At 40.3% G+C, this 18059-nt stretch overlaps 1 protein-coding gene across 1 annotated transcript; it reads left to right on the forward strand.

Annotated features, from left to right (window-relative positions):
• Window positions 1-2207: 2207 nt before the first annotated feature.
• Window positions 2208-13861, forward strand: lmnb2 (lamin B2). The gene is made up of 13 exons (XM_068319885.1): window positions 2208-2606; window positions 5451-5587; window positions 5740-5896; window positions 6311-6436; window positions 8487-8585; window positions 8974-9045; window positions 9189-9314; window positions 9414-9634; window positions 9903-10131; window positions 10320-10427; window positions 10947-11066; window positions 11191-11268; window positions 12344-13861. The coding sequence occupies exons 1-13, from the start codon at window positions 2394-2396 to the stop codon at window positions 12377-12379; spliced, it is 1722 nt and encodes a 573-aa protein (XP_068175986.1). The 5' UTR covers window positions 2208-2393; the 3' UTR covers window positions 12380-13861.
• The last annotated feature ends 4198 nt before the right edge of the window (window positions 13862-18059 follow it).

An 18059-nucleotide genomic window follows, 5' to 3' on the forward strand; every position in this document is an offset into this window, starting at 1 on the left:
CTCCAAGGGATGTCATGGCAGGAGCGGGAATCGATCCACTGATGGCCGGGCGATCCGTCTTCAAGACATCTGCTCTACCGCTGAGCCACTGCCGCCCCAGAATAGAATAGAATAGAATAGAATATTTTTTAAATGTTTTATTTTATATACTGATTTTAATCCCCGAAGGGAAATTAGTAGCACACTCTAGTTAGTTGAATGAATCATGCATAATACTGTATACTGTATGTGTGTACAGGCCCCGAACATACAAACACACACACAGGGGGCCTGTGCGCATGCAGCGGGAGGTAGAGTGGTGGACAGCTCCTTTGTGGTGTGCCCAAATTAGCAACTTGTAAGAGTGACGGTGCCTTGCTCAATGGCACCTTGGCAGGGCTCCAGGGGTGAGCTGACACCTCCCACATCAACTCGCACTCTGGGAGGGCTTTTTTTTGGACAGGAATGGGAATCAAACCGCCGATCTTTGAACACTGGACGACCTGCTCTACCGCCCGCTCTACCACTGAGCCACTGCTATATAGAATATTTTCTGTCCAACAGTGAAGACATGCCCTCTATCAAAATGGCTACCCTGAAGAAATATTTTTCAAAAAAGTGCCCTAAAGCTGGTAGATAAAATGTCCAAAAAAAAGCGTTTATCGTAGCTTCTTCAGGTGCCACTCTCCTTTCACTAGAATACAGTAGAGGCAGATAATCAGTGAAACAATCAGGCTCCCATAGAACAATTTAGAGCTCCTACTACTAATCTACTGACCTTAATCCCAGTATAACAATGGTTATCCTTTGCCACAAGTTTAGTCTCCATTTTGGCTTGAGAGAAAAAGCCTGTTCTCCTGGTTGATACCAGACATCTCAAATAATTGTAGACCAAATTACTGATTAGAAATATAATGCTTATAAAATATTGTTCATCCATTCATTTTCTGTAGTTGTTTCTTCTCGTGAGGGTTGCAGAGCTCTGAGCCGTTCACAGTTGACTCTGGACAAGAGTTGGGTACCCACAGACATGTCAACAGAACCACACAAAAAGATAGACGTTCATCCTCACATTCACGTGAAGGGTCAATTTAGAATCACTGCTTGAGATGTACTGCTTATTTCAAGTGGCCAGAGAAGGCTCAGTGGTGGAGCAGGCATCAAAGTGGGTCGTCCAAGATCGGCAGTTCCCGCTCCTGCCCAAAAAACACCCGGAGGTGAGCTGACAGTGGGAGGTGTCAGTTCACCTCCGGAGGACTCCCAAGGCGCTGTCCCCTCTTACAAGTGTGTATATATACGTTTAAAAAAAAATATATATATATATACACGATATAGACAGACACACACACACACACATTGAAATATATTTAAGGAAAATACATTAAAATGTGATTCAGTTTTATCATTTTATGATTTCTGGTGATGTTAGGCCAGCAGAGAAGGCCCTGACGGCCCTCCACTGATTATAATTTATGTTGTGACCTTTGAAACCCAAATTTAGTCACTGAGGGGAGAGAGCAGTGCTCTGTCTGACATGCTGAGTCCAAGGATGAAACATGAGGCATTACTGCAGTTGTGGACATTAAATTTACCATTTCAGTGAAGAACATACTGTAAATTCTGTGCAGATGGACGATGACTGGACTAGACCTAGATGGAAAATAGCCTTTGCGTCTTTTAGACTTTGTGTTTCTTACTCTGTGCATATTTCCACATTTTACTCTATGCAGTCAACAGAAATACCAGCACCGCACCTCACACAGGTGATATTCATCAGGCAACAATCAGTCAATCTCATGCACCAACACACCCACATGCCACACCCACTACCCAAAGTGAAAACACAGGTAAATCTTTGCCTCTACATATTAGGTATATTATATTCATAACACAATCGGAAGTTGTAAGAAAAATTTAAGTTCTTGTGCAAAAACCTCAATATATTTGTTCAATCATAAAATGTGATAAGTAGAAATAGAAAAGTTGAAATTACTTTCTTTATATTGAAGAAAATCAAGAATTAACTGAAGAGTCCATACATCATATAAATTAATAACTTATTTATAATCTTTTATTTAACCTGCTTTTTCTTTTTTATTTGTTTCACTATCCTGTGTCCTAACCTTTGAATTAAATAAAGTTTTGTTTAGAGCTGTGTTTCCCATCATGCTTTGCAAGACAGGAAGCATTGTGTGCTTTTGGCGCGGTTCTGACAGCGGTGTCGGCCATCTTGGAATGTCATTACTCTCCCAACTCCTAGAGACGCCGCACGAGCTTTCCACTCATATATAGTAGTGCTATCTTTCTTATTCAGCGAACAATCTATTTCTTTCCGGCATCAAACACCGACAGCAAAGTAGGTTTCTTTGTTATTGTGAGCGGAGAAGCGACCTCAGAATTGTAAAAAATACGTTATGGCGACTGCAACCCCAAGCCGTGAAGCTGGCCTTTCGGCGGCCTCTACACCTCTCTCCCCGACTCGAATCTCTCGTATGCAAGAGAAACAAGATCTGCAGCACCTGAACGATAGGTTGGCCGTGTATATCGACCGTGTCCGGGCACTGGAACTTGAAAACAACCGGCTTATGTTCAAAGTGTCTGAGAAAGAGGAAGTGACCACGAGAGAGGTGAGTGGAACACCTCAATGTCTGCGGCCATCTGTACGTCTCTGAACCTCAGTCATTAATCACTGGGTTCAATCCAACGCTTATTTGAACGACCTTGGGAAGTCGAATAAAATAAATGGAACAGTTTTTAAGATAAAATTAATGAATGTGATTGTTTACATGGATGCTAATAAACTGGAGATTAAAACGTAGAAACAGGTACTTTTTTGATCGAATGTTATGTGACGTTTGAGGACAAGTTTCTCCTACTCAGACTTCCGTTACATTTGCTGAAGTACAGGCGCCACAGATCGCAGCGCCTCGTTTTCAAAACCAGTGGAAGCGCGTGGATTGAGCGGGTTCACGCGCCAATTCACAAAAATAACGACCTCAGAGGGGTTTGATTTACGACACTGTCATAAAACGTTAGTCAAGTAGTATGAGGCTCAACTGGTGATGGCAACTGACCTAAAAGTGTGTTTGTTTTTTGTAGTGTACAGATCTTTCGGAATTAAAATGTGACGTTCTAAACTACTGGGCGGATACTAAGGACAGTTGACACACCGTCAGCAAACGAGAACAACGTAAACTACCGTAATTGTACTGGCCATCATTGAAATATAATGTAGTGCATATAATCTTATCAGTGTGTCTTAAAACGTGCAACATGAAACTACAAATAAAATAACATGCATTTGAACGGAACTAATTCGGAGTCAGTCCTCTAGTTCATCACTTCTAGTTCATCACGTTCTTGAAAGACAAGCCAGACCCTGTATTATTTCAGCTGTTGATGTATTTGCATGTTTTTTAGAAGGATACCTTCAGTTTTGTCATTCAACAAGAGTCTCCAAATGTTCTCTGAGAATTTTTTTCTGGGTATATAGTCACAGCGGTAATATGAAAGAATGAGAAGTAAATAAAGCATATCTGAACAACACAGAAGACACAGCGGGCACTAATTATGAAGTTATGAAGACAGTGACAACATTACATATATATACCACGAGGGCACACTGTAATTGCCAAAATCCGCAATATAGTGAAGCCGCGCAAATAAGGGAGGGAATGCTATATATGCACGGCTTCACTATATTGCAGATTTTTACAATTACAGTGCACCCTCTTTCCTTGCGGTTAATGCGTTCCAGCAACCACACGCGATTAACGAATTCCACGATAGAATGACAAACTATTATTTAAACTTTTATAAACTCTCCCTATACTGATACTAAACCACCTTCTTGGCTTTTAAAAAACCTTTTCCCACACTCCTACCGACTGTTTGAAGCACTTTTGTGTCTCAGTTAAGTCCGAAACTCACAGAAAGGAGCACACTTTCGGATGCTGTCAGCCAGTAGAATGCGTACGGTATCGTGTGTGTGTGTGTGTGTGTGTGTGTGTGTGTGTGTGTGTGTGTGTGTGTGTGCGCACACACACGTATGTGTATATATATATATATGTGTGTGTGTGTATATACACACAGAGAGAGAGACAGTAATCCCTTGCTTGTTTGCGCTTCTAGATGCACGGCTTCACTGCATCGCTGATTTTTAGTAGGTAGTCACCTGATACCGTACACGCATGCTATTGGCTGACAGTTTCTGGAAGTGCGATGTCTTCTGAGACACACGGAATGCAGCGCACTTCCATGAGACACAATAGTGCTATAAACAGTCTTTCAGAGTGTCGGGAAAGGTAATACAGATACAAGATGTGTAATATTAGTATGGGGAGGGTTCGTAAATGTTTAAATTACCATAAATAATAAGATATATACTTTATTAATCCCTGAGGAGATTGCACATATCCACTGCTCAGGCATTACATAATGAATAAGTACTGGGTAAACACCAGGAGAAAAAGAAACAGTGACATCACAGGACATACTACAAGACATACACTACACTAACAGACACATGCAGCATTAACAGGACATGTACTAAAATATAAGCGGTACAGATTAAAATATAAACAGAATAAAATTAAATAAAGTCCATTCAACCGTGTGCTGACCTCGCCACCTTCCCCCCGCTCCTCCTGAGAGTCATTGTACCCCCTGATGGCACGGGGCACGAAGGAGGACCTCAGCCTCTCTATGGAGGCGCTGTGTGACAGCAGTCTGCCACTGAAGGTGCTTCTCTGCTGGGAGAAGGTGGTGTGGAGGGGGTGACTGGTGTTGTTCATGATAGCCTTAACTTTAGACATGGTCCTGCTCTGCAGAAGGGTCTCCATAGAGTCCAGGCTCAGACTGACCACTGAGCCCATTCTCTGGATAAGTCTGTTAAGACGGTCCATATCTATTTTCCTGGCCCCGCCACACCAACACACAGTGGCATATGACAGCACACTGGAGACTACGATAAATAGTTTGTCACTATATTGCGGAATTTCATTATTCATGGATGGTCCTGGACCACATTAACCGCGATTAACTAGGTGTGTGAGAATGTTTTGTCTTGGGGGAGCTAAGCTTTTTATGTTCTTCACTTGAGGTGCAGCTAAAAATCAAATGATTGATGACAACACAACGTCTTTGACTGGTGTAATTACTGGTGAAGATTCAGGTCCCTCTGGGTTTCCTGACATTTCATTTGAAGATTAATTGATATAAATGTGTGTATTTTTGCACAAGTGATTTGGTGTGACCATCCTGTTTCAGAAGTATCTATTGATTGTTCTGAAGAAATTAAAAAATAACAATGGATTTTGTAGTGAAGAAACTTCTTAGGTGCGAGGTGAAACTTCTTGAATATTTTTTTCTTACAAGTCCAGATAACTTTATTCAACACAAAGATTCAAGTTTTAAATTCTACCAATTTTCACTCAATCAGACCATCTTCTTGTGTATTTTCTTGTCTCTAGGTGACAGGTCTGAAGTCTCTGTATGAGGCAGAGCTGGCTGATGCTCGGCGGGTTTTGGATGAAACTGCTAAAGAGAGAGCAAGGCTCCAGATAGATCTGGGCAAGGCTCAAGCTGAACTTGAGGAAGCCACACGCAGGTAACACTGATAAGTTCATCACTTTCCACACGTGCTACATTGGTGGACACTTCATTTGTTTAGAATCCAGATCAGTGTTTAGAATCAACATGGGGCCTACAGTAAGTGTGAACCAATGACAAGTACCATGTCCTTTTGTTCATTTGTTCCAGTGCTAAGAAGAAAGATGGTGATCTCACTGCAGCACTATCCAGGGCCAGTAGTCTGGAAGCCCAGCTGAACAAGAGTGAAGCATCTCTTTCTACTGCTCTAAGCCAGAATGCTGCTTTGAATTCTGAGCTGGCTGATCTTAACAACTTGCTAGCCAAGGTGTGTACTGCAAGGTTTTCTGTTTAAAGAAAAAAAAGGAAAAATGATAAATACAGGAAAAACTCTCAAAGACTCCTCGGGGACTGATGAAAAGTCAAGTGGTCTTCTAGAGAGAGCACCAATTCATGAGAAAACAGCCTTAACTTTTTACTTGTTGTAGTACTGTACTTTAAAAGTTATGCTCGCTTAATCATAAATAATTATACTATAGTTGAAACAGTGTTAAGGTGTTGATCGATTTCTGAAACATCTCTCCTGACCACATGAGAGGCATCTCGTGACCCATTGGGGAATCACAGCTGGCATGTTGACAACCATGTTGTGTGTAACTTTTCCTTACTTTCCAATCAGACTGGAAGTGCTTATTAAAGTTTTCATGTGCTAATATTGCTCCTGGTGTGGTGACGTGTGTAGGCAGAAGACAGCCATGCTGTTGGTAAGCGCCAACTGGAGGCTGAGACACTGATGCGTGTCGACCTGGAAAACCGCTGTCAGTCACTGAGTGAAGAACTGGAGTTCAGAAAGGGAATGTTTGAAGAGGTAAGGGTGTCTGCTCTTAATTTTATTGTATTTGTGATAGTTCTGTTAGCTGACTACATGAACAGAACTGTATGTAGTTACTTAAAGACTGTTTTTGTCAGATGCCCAAGGAGCATTTTGGATACTACATCGATTGTCCCATTCCTAACGGAAACCATAGCCGGACAGACTATTCATGCTAGCTAGCTAGTTTCACTCAGAAATTGTTGCCGTTTTCTGTGTCGTTCCTGCTGTTTGGACTGCGGTTCGAAGCTTCATGAGGCTTCATTTGCTCTAGTACGACATCAACTGGAATGCTAAAATATCATTTGGCATGAGTTTAAGTGTGGCATTTTGCAGAAAGCCTGTGAATAAAACTGTCAACAAAATAAGGAAGTATGCAAAACATGTATATTTTAGTGATGGCTGGTGTGTGGTGTCTATAAAAAATAAGAAAATCAAATAAATACATCTATTAACAATTCCGCAAAGAAATTACTTTTAACTCCAAATGCTTGCACATGTATGCAGTACACACACACACACTGGCAGTATGGAAAATGATAATTTGGACATGACGAAAATGAAAATACAGTAAACATGTACAGTGAGGAGAGGGTGGTTGGAGTATGGACAATGATTGTGCTTTTGTAACGTTGAGGTATAGCCAGTGATTATGCTTGGGTCATATCATTTTTCTCTGCTTTAGAAAACACCTGCCTTATATCGCTGTCAAAACTTCCAGCACAAAGGGAACCACTACCTGAATTAGGCCAGGTCTACACGTAGCCAAACAAGTGCGTTGATTAACACGTTTATAAGCAGAACAACTCCGAGAACGGGACGCCCTTCCTCCTGGAGGATGACCTCCATCACAGCAGGCAGCGCATCCCTGTTTGACCCAGAACTGGCGTCTGCGGGGAATGTGAATGATGAATGAATGAATAAATATATAAACTTTATGACTCATAAAGAAACGGAAAAAGAAATATCCAACTGTCAAGCATGTTTAACAACACGTCTTTGACGTTGAGCTGTTAGACGTCGGAAAATAGCCGGTCCATACTCCGTCCATACTGTGTGCATGTAGACACGGGTCACACACACTGACTTTACAGCGTTTTTTGTCGTAGGGAGACGCCCCCCAGATAGAAAAGGTTTTGGTTACAGCGTCCACACAACAACGCATATCCGATGTTTTCAAAAGACGTCACTTTGGCTGTCATTTTCGTCCCGGATATCTATGTTGTCATGTGGACGAAATGCGTAACAGCGACAAAAAGCCTCACCCAATGCCTTTCGCCATATTGTTCACGTGATTCCTTCTGGCAGATGTGTCGTGATTGGTTGTGCTCTTGATTGACAGGTAGTGGGTGGAGTTAAAAAGTGTGACAGCGTGAGGTTTTCAAGTGAGCTTATTCAAATATATAGGTGGGGAGATAATATATTATTACTTATTGTCTGTGTATATGTGTGTATGTATATATATAATATATACACTCACACACAGTGTGTACATGCCCGTAACACACAGGGGTCCTGTGGGCATGCAGTGGGAGGTAAAGCGGCGGGAAGCTCCTTCATGGTGCGCCCCCAATGAGCAGCTTATAATGGGGCCGGCGCCTTGCTCAAGGGTGCCTCGGCAGTGCTCTGAAGGTGAACCGACACCTCCCACTGCTAGTTCACACTCCGAAATGTTTTGCTTGACACGCGTCTTGAACCATCGACCCTCCGGTCCTCAGTCCAAGACTTGGTGGACTGAGCTATTGCTGCCCTGCATGATCTCAGAAAGAATTTTCATCTTATGAGTGAAAGATCAGAAACACTTGTTGAAATATTTTTTGTTGTTCTGCTACTTATCAGTGATGTCTGTCCAAACTTGTCATTGTCCTACATGTCACAGTTCACTACCATAAGGATACAGTAATTACCATGAAACTTAGAATGGACCATAGTCACTAAATGGACATATCTTTGTCCAAAACACAGGGCGGTTTCTGTAGCCATTGCTCTTCAACATTGTTTTTGTAATTATTTCTATTTGTACTACAGTCTTTCTCCTTGTGTTCAGGAAATTCGTGAGTCTCGACGTCGGCAGGAGCAGAGAATAGTGGAAGTGGACTCAGGTGTCAGACAGGACTATGAGTTCAAACTGGCACAAGCTTTACAGGTAAGTGGAAATTATTTATTTACACTGGCTGTTGTGTGTGCTGAAGTGTGGTTGTCAATAAACAAATAATATAAAGTAATAATGTAAACTAAAATACCAAACTCCAGTATAATGTTCATTGCTTGGCAAGAGCAACACACAAAAACAAATGTAGTAACACAAAGGTGTTACTTGAATTTAAAGCCTTCGTGATCGGTAGTTTTTCCTTGCTTTATTTTTAAGGTGCTCTGAAATGAAATGCTCTGTGAGCTAAGAACTCTACATTCTACAAGATTTTTTAGTGTTCGTTGGAAATATGTAATTTGCTTAATTTACCGTGAGAGCAATGAAGATATCGTCATTGAAGGTTTAATGTGAAGAATGTCATCAATCTCTTTGATCTTACCAGGACCTGCGGAGGCAACATGATGAGCAAGTTTGTCTTTATAAGGGAGAATTGGAACAAACCTTCCAGGCCAAGGTGAGAGATCATTACCTTTGCAAATTTACTCTTACAAACTTATTTTCTTGGAATTTTCTTAGAAGAGTTGCAATTGTACTTAAGTTCACAATGAACTGCTGGTGAAACTGTAGAACCCCCCTTGACACAGCCTCTCTCTCTAGTTGGATAATGCCAAGGTAACCTCAGAGATGAATGACAAGGCAATAAGCACAGCCAGGGAGGAGCTGCAGGAGTCCCGTATGAGAATCGAGAATTTTGGATACCAGCTGAATGCGCTGCAGAAAAAGGTACTGCTTAAAGACCACATGTACACACAGCTGTCACACCAGTTTCAGTTTAATAACCGATACCAATGATGATTACACACGTAATGTCCATGTGTTTAGCTTGCTGCCTCTGAGGACCGTATCAGAGAGCTGGAGGAAATTCTGTCAGCAGAACGAGACAAGCACCGTCGTGATATTCAAGGAAAAGAACAAGAAATGAACGAGCTGAGGGAGAGGATGAATGCTCAGCTCAGTGAATACCAGGAACTGTTAGATGTGAAACTGGCCTTGGATATGGAGATCAATGCTTACAGGAAACTGTTGGAAGGAGAGGAGCACAGGTACCCCATTATCTCATTAGAAGTTAATGTAAATCAAGTGAGATCACTGGCTCCTCCAAACTGTGAATTTCATCACAGAAACGTGTAACATGACTCCAGTGTGTTTCAGCCATCATTCCATTGTAATGATGTCACATTGATGTGCCACAGGAGACATTTTTTCACGCCACTTGTATTTCTTGAATGGGCTCACAATGTTTTTCCCATGGTTGGCAGGTCTGGTGAAGTGACGAATATCTAACTCACTATAGACTCGTGTATCTTTCAGATTGAAGCTCTCACCCAGCCCATCATCTCGAGTCACTGTTTCCAGGGTAACAGGGTCTTCTTCTCGTTCCTCAAAGAGGAAGAGAGTTGAAGCTAAGGATGTTCCAGAGGTGGGAAAAGGAGAGGGGCAGCTGCTGGTATCTGAAGAGGCCACAGCTAGCGGTGCCATAACCATATCACCTACTGACATGGATGGAAATGCAGTCACCCTGACTAATGATATGGAGCAGGTGACTAAAACTCAGAATCTATGTACAAACCGTTTCTCCATAAAATGGTTTGTACAAAAAATAACGTGATAGTAAATATATTATAAATATTGACGAGGACAAGAAAGGCTCCTTCCCCAAATGGATGGTTGAAGAACCACAGAAAATGTTGGCTGCTGAAAGATATTTGGGATTTGTTTTGTTTGCAGGACCAGCCTTTGGGCAACTGGAGATTGAAGAGACAGGTTGATGACGGGGATGAGATTGTCTACAAGTTTTCCCCTAAGTTTGTCCTCAAGGCTGGACAGTCAGTCACGGTGAGAGCTTTGAAGCATCAGAGTGTGGATGAGTCCTGTCCTCATTTTGAAGGGGCATTCTTTCATGCGTCTGTCAAGAGGCACAAACGCATGTGATTCTGTCATTCTGTGCGTCACTTTTCAAAATAAACATCTTAAGACTGATAATAAAATAAAAAATTCAAACATTCTCTGGTGCCTGGTTTGTAATGGCCCAGTACTGGATCGTGACCCAGTGGTTGGGGACCACTGGTCTAAAGGTTTGAGTGGTATTTAACTCGCATCTCATCTGGGAAAATGTCTTACTGTTACATGGATAAGTGATTATCATGTTTTGGAGGTTTTGTTAGATAATATTGACTCAAGCAATGAGGCCCTGCTCTGCACCATGATCTCATAATCTGAATCACCATTTCTAATATATTGTAAAAGGAAAAAAAAACCTACGAGTTGAATTCATGTGTGCTTATGACATGAAAACACCTGAAAAGGGCAGTCACTTTTTTGTCAGCGGGTTAAGTTCTGTTATGTGTTTTCCAGGTGTGGTCTGCTGATGCTGGTGTGGCTCACAGTCCCCCATCTGACTTGTTGTGGAAGAGCCAAGCTTCCTGGGGCGTAGGAAATGACATCGTCACCACTTTAGTTGATGCCGATGGCGAGGTAGATGTTCTGTTTGTGTTTCCTTGTAGAAGAATTCTTGGTGTTAGACTACTAGTGTTATTGAATGTTCCTGAACATTGCTCTTTGTGGTTTTCATTTTGTGTCGTGTCTAATTTGTCTGCAGGAGGTTGCCAGACGCAGTGTAACCAAGACTCAGGTTGATGTGGAGAATGGAGAGGAAGAGGAAGATGTAGCACAAAGGGTGAGAAAAAAGACCAGAAGACAACTTTCAGTTTCTCAAGTGATTAATATCAATCATCACTTTTGCTCACTTCTTACAAACTGCAGATGTTATTCTCTCTTATACCAAATACTGAAGTTGGGGTTGTTGGTGTTGAACTTCAGTCACTTCTGGTTGTTTTTCGTCTACTGGAGTCGACTGAAAGCAGTTATGTTAGAACAGGAAGGAAGGGTCCAAAACACAAATTCGGATGCATTGCATTGCTTGTGTGAAGTTCTGGGGTTCTTCTCACTGATGGTATTGATGAACCCAGGATTCAGTTACTATACTCATCCCCTGCCAATGGAATGCCAAAGGAAGTTTCTTTGTCCAGCAGACATTTCTGAAAGATCCTCAAAATGAATCAACACAGTAATCCAATGATGTAATCTAAGTCAGGACCTCAGGGATCCAAAAGCAAGTTTTGCAAAAGTCTGTGCTTGAGTGTGTGTTCTGCTAAGATGGATTGATTATACAATATTATAAGAAGAAATAGGAAATGTAACTTAGAAGTAAGAACTTCACTTTTCAGGGTCTGAAAATGCATTCGGGCTAACTTGTCATTGTTTTTCTGGGCTGTTTTGTAGCCAAACAAATCAAATCAAACCAAAGCTAATGTTATTTGTTTCTTTCAGTGCTCACTGTTTGAAGGACTCCACAGTAATGGTGACTAAACACTGGTATAATTGAGGATTGTTTGTCTGTAATCTGTTCTCATGATCAGGAATGTCCGTTTTATACATGTCGTTCATGAAGGTCAGATTGATGTATTCTAAATGATACAGGGACATTTTGGCGGCTGCACTCTGCACTGACGTTGAAATGAAGTGATTCACTTACTTTGTTGGTTTGTGAACTTCTCAACAACTTCATTGAGAATTGACTAAGTCATAAAGCATTTTCTCTTTGCTGTCTTGTGAACAACATCCCCTCAGATAATTAGCCAGCGCCTCAAGCATTATCACTTGATTGCTAATCGCTGAATTCGGATGCTGAGACTTGAACTGGTTTTCCTTAGTTTTTTAGTGGGAATTCTAACACTGTGTTTCTCCTGCAGGGAAAGGTGTCTTCCCGAGAGTGTGCCATCATGTGAAGGATCCTGTTCTGTTGATTTCTTTGGCTTCTTTATCGTATATTTCTCTTTAGAGCCACTCATTTATTATCCACTCCATTCATGTGTTCATTGTTCAAGACATTTAAGGAATGTTTGGAGTCATGGCCTTGGTTCCACTGCCCTCCACATTTCTGGACCTACTTAAAATGAGACATTTTGCTAAATATTACTATCAAGGCCATGTTTGTGGATTAATCAATCATGTTGAAAATCTAAATATTCAACCAACCTCTGGACATACAGCGAGGTAGTCCCTGCCCTATTAATTGAACCCTACATGTAAATGAATTTACAGCAAGCAATCACTCACATCCAGAGAGGTTACAGAGAGGTCAACACAAATATATAGGACCTGTGCTGTGTGGCCATAAAGACAGAATGAAAATGTAATTTTAGTTTTGAACCAATGAATAAGTAGCTTTTCATTGAATATTAGTACGTTTTTTTTCTCCCTTCTGACTGAGAGGTCTTAAGTGTTTCACATTTTTGTGTAGTTTCACAGACAGAATTTACTGTACATTTTCTTATGTTTAACTATTTGTCTTCTGTTTTCAATGCCTGCAGGGAAAAGCAATTGAAATAATGAATTGATTGTAAGGCCTGTTGACATTGTGCATTCTGTCAGAAACACTTCACTTTCAGCCAAAGGACCACTACAGACGAACACCAAATTTGTGCTTGTTTCTGGGGGTTTTTTTTTTACTCTTTAAACTACCAGTGATTTGACAGTTCTCAATTCTTCGTTGGTTAGCAGAGCTGAAACTGAAATGTTTGACTTCTGAAAAGAAACACTACAGATACATTTTGAGAAATTGAATAATTGCTGCTTTTCACTGCCCTTGGTTTATTTTGCTTATTTGTGGGCTTGCTCATTGGGCCATCAAATATCTCTGGCCACAGCAACAATAATAACTTTATCAAGCACCTTTTAAACAAAAAGTTGTGTCCTTCACACAATGAAATACAAGAAAATATAGAACATGAAAATTGAAACCATTACATATGGCTTGTAACTGAGTTTTCAGAAAGAATCTGAGGCAGCTACAAAGTTTTCCTACTAGAGATCTCCAGGGACTTCCACAGCTGAGGGACTCACACAGCAAAACCTTTTTGGTGACATGTCCAAAATTGGGAACCACTGTGACTTTAGTTAAGTCTTAAATTCACAGGAACCGTTTAAGGGGAACATGGACTGGGCTGTGTTGTCTGTTCTCGCAGTGTGTTAGAAGCCTGGCAGCACTGACAGTGGTTATATGATCAGTTTCTGGTAGTGCTACCAGATGGTTGTGCTGCCACATCAGCTCCTCAGTGATAGCCATGAAACACTAAGATATAGATTAGAATGACCAGTTTGTTCCCAGAGCAGATCAGGGCGATTTCCACTGACATCAGATAATCGTATCAACCTGTGGTGTTAACTGGGGTATCATCAATCTTTGAGTAATAAACTTATTCCTGGTTGTTCATTCTTTTTATTTAACCAAAAGAAGCTACAGACTTGTTAGTGGTATTTATGTCATGTGATCTCCAGTGAAGTCTAAGGAATCACACTGCTAATTCATGGTTATGATTTATCGTGTTAAAATAAGCCAACCGTTTGCTGGGATACAGATGGGATGAACTGACCACCTAAACCCTTTACTGGTTTGGTGTTTTGATTACATTTAGTGTAGTGGAATACATTTAAATGTGTTCTATGCAGGAATCTTTTTAAACAGTGCAGAAACAGTGCCCCCATCAGTTGTGAGTGGTGGTGTCTGTGCTCAGATTTGTCAAAGTAGGGGTCCTGGACATGAAGATGTTGGTGAACCACTGCTGTAGTGTGATGATCCATTTTCATCTACCTTTAAGGATAAGTCATGGCAACCATTGATCAGATGTTTGAAACCGAGAACCCTGCTCTATAAGTTCAAACAGGGTAAATGTACTCTGAATCACTCCGTCTCTATCCTGTCTAAGTTTTGATGACAACATTATACGCATACGGCTCTCATAACCTGTACGGGAAATAGGGGTTTTCTTGTTTGTTCATATGCTGTGTGTTTCATTAGTTAGCTCCCTAGAGTTCTTGAATATATAATCATCTTTGCATTATTTTGTGTTGAGGTTTCTGGAGTGATTAAGTGTTGGGTGTTGACTAAACAGAAGCTGCTGTGGACATACTTTTCATGTGGCGTGTAAAAATAATTAAATGATTTGAATGTCATAAGATCTTGGTGGCCATTAATGAAGACCGAGGTCTGGAAGTGACTGTAAAGTTAATCTTGAAACTTTGTTGTTCTGTGATTATCAATCATTAAGTTAACTAGTTAATATGTCACCTCAGTCATTCCTCCAGTATTTTACATGAAGTTATTATAAGTTGATATATTTCAAACTTAAATTTTAAATTGGAAGTATTTGAATGTGGATTTTGATTTGAAAGTTAAATAAATTCAGTGTCTGTAAAGCATTAGAACGCATGAGCATCAGTTTACATGAAAAACAGCTCTGATCCAGGAAGGGTCTGTTTGAGGCCTGGGACTGACGCTTCTGTTGAACACCCAAGTTTTAATAACTGACAGAGACCTGGTGGGGGGGGGGGGCATGCCAAATGTCAGTTTTCATTATTAACTGTTACTGAACAATTTTTTTACACAATAAATGTTTTACATATACACATCTGTATCAATAGTGGTTATTATACAAACTTTGTTCAGAGGTTAAGTTGATGAAAGTCTCAGGTCTGAAACTGTACTGACAGTTTGTGACATTGTTTTTATCTCTTCGAAAGATGAGCTAATCCAAATTGGAGAGGAAAAGCTTAAAATCTGCGCGGCAGCAGCTTCCGCATTCAGTGGTCACTTGGGCATCATATGTCATTGCCGACCAATTTAGCTTGGGAGCCATAGAAGATAATGCAATCCACGACGTGATTAACTATAGATATGGTTACCTACAAGGTGAACGGTTGTGTCAACAGAACATCAAGAAAAAACAAAGACAAGAACCTATTGTTCTTTTGAATACCTTCTGGAAGCTAGGAAGGAGATGGAGAGCACGGATAAACCAGGTCAGTATGACCAAAGATCCGAGGATCTGTCATGAGCACTTTACCTCGGAGAATTTCCAAAGAGATTTGAAGGTAAGATCATTTTCGGACAACTCATAGTATTTATTCTGACACTTGTGCATGTATGGTCATGTGATGTGGTTTGCTTGCTGTAGTTTTCACGTGTTCTCCTGCAAGCGAAGAGCCCTTTCCAGTTCATTAAATGTCACGTTAACTTGGATCACATACTGAATTTGGCCACAAGGGGGCACCACTTCTTTAGAGTGTTTGATGAGGATGTGATCCAACTGTTGTCTTCAGTCGACATGGTGGAAAATTCAGTTCTTATAATTTAAGATTTTTTGTAGGCCTTTATTTTACCTATACTTTGATCAAATTCACGGTTTCTGTCGAAAACCCTTTCATGTTCAGTGTTTTTATGAGAAGCTTCATCATTGCGTAATTTTGTGCTTTTATTCTTTTACAAAACAGTTCTTATAATATTTTAGTCAAACACTTTTACTGCATAAACAAAAACCGCAAGTAAATCCACAGAACAGATGCAAACTCAAGCAAACACTATAAATGTCCTCAGTGAATGTTGGTATTCGAGCAAGTCAGATGCCTCAGCTTGGATGGACTAATCCAATGTCTTCTCTCTGTGAGTATCTGCCCTGTTTTTGAGAAAATACTCTTTAGAAGGAATAGTACAGAAATACACAGTCACCCCTCTATCATCTTCATCAGGCTTGGAAAAAGTGAGGCCATGGTCTCAGTGGGCTTCTGATTATAAGACTTCACCCCCATTACAGTGTCAGCTGTAGGATTTCTCCTTGCAACATATCCTGTAGCTTTTTCTTCAAAAAGCCTCCATACGGAGGTTTGTGGTTCCTCATCCACTTGGGTTTCTAATGGTGGAGCTGGCTGGCTGCTGGGGGTGCATTTATCTTCTGCTGCACTAATAGTCTGAAGTACCACTGCTGCCTCCTATCCCCTTCATGATGTTTTAGCCCTTTTAACTAATTAATTTGACATTTTAAGTTCAACAAGGTTGAACTGGAGCATGTGACAGACTCCCAGTTCTTCCTCGGAGCTCATGTTGGAGAAACAATGCCCTGAAATATCTTGGTGAGGCAACAACCAGGAAGAACTGTAAGGGCGTCACAGAAAATTGAAGGTAAGGAGGGTGCTAGAACTTTGTTTGTAGTCCTCCTGGACCACAATCAAGGGACTGAACCTGACAACAGAGATCCTTCCCTGGTGGTTCAGGCGGACAACGGTCCTTTCCTCAGAGATCAGAAAGTCAGTCTGCACAAAGAAATAAAAAAAATCATTAAAAAAAACTGTGTGAAAGTAATTAACAAGAAAGGACTTTGTGACTGAGGAACCACTGCCTGGACCAGCATGATGATGGGAAGTGAACTGGAACCACAATGGAGACTTTAATACAAATCTCCCCTTAATAAGAAAACATCTGACCTCCAGTGATGAATCTTACATGGTTCCGTTGCATCCAATGCTTTTATCTCTGTTAACCCTGGTGTGTTGAACCAGCGTCCCTTCTGCGTCGTTTGAGACAGTTTTTCATATTTCAGCACTAATCTTCACTCTTTTAATGAATGTTTTTAATTTACTCAGTGAAAATTTTATTAAAAATGACAGTTTTTAAATTCTATCTCTGGTGAAACTAAACTGGCAATTTATGTGACAAGAAAGAAGAGAATTGAATACAAGACAATTCAAGACGCATCCAATTTTTTGTTGCAACATCAGATGTCGTCTGAAAGTAGAATGTTTTTTATATATTGACAAAAATATTTAGGTTGTTTTAGAAACATCTGGTCCCACAAAAATATTCTCTGCCCTTCAGCTGAATATCAACTTGAATTTTCAAATTTTCTGATGAACACTGGAGGGGTGTATCTTTTAAAATCATATTAATTTTTATTTATGAGTTTTGTACTTGAAGCACTTTATCACTTTCCTGTTCAATCACATTAACTGAATGTGATTAAAGTGTTTCAGTAAAACTCAAAAAAAGGAAACACCAGTCGAAACTTCCAAAACGACCCAAAACACACAGCAGAAGTGGTAGGGAAATGGTTCGTGGACAAAAACATGGATATTTTGCTGTGGCCAGTAGAGTCTTGATTTATTGCAACTGAAAATCTGTGGTAAATAAAATCAGTTTTTTTCATTCCAGCAAGAATCATTAGAAAAGAGCAGTTTGACACTGATCAGTACATCCGCCACAGCGTTAGATTTTACTTCCTGGTTCAACGAGGACAGATGCCAGAAAAAGAGCAAGCCGGGACTCTATTACAAAATATCTGACAAAAAAAATAATCCAATAAGCCCTAATAACCTAATTATAAAATAAGTAATGTTAAAAACTTAATTAACTGAATCACCTGAGGGTTACACAACATATAACAATTTTTATTTTTTAATTTAAAAAAACAAACAAAAACTTATGTTATATGTTGATTAACCAGTCAGTCTGCGCTTCCATTCACTTTTTTATTTTTAGACGCACGTCGATGTTTGTATTTACAGTATGTATCGCTCTGGTTAGGAACGATGCTCAGTGTCTTTAAATAAAGATTTTCTTTAAAAAAACAGAAAAAC

The sequence above is a fragment of the Antennarius striatus genome, chromosome 7 (assembly GCF_040054535.1).
Source record: "Antennarius striatus isolate MH-2024 chromosome 7, ASM4005453v1, whole genome shotgun sequence".
In the NCBI taxonomy this organism is placed as follows: domain Eukaryota; kingdom Metazoa; phylum Chordata; class Actinopteri; order Lophiiformes; family Antennariidae; genus Antennarius; species Antennarius striatus.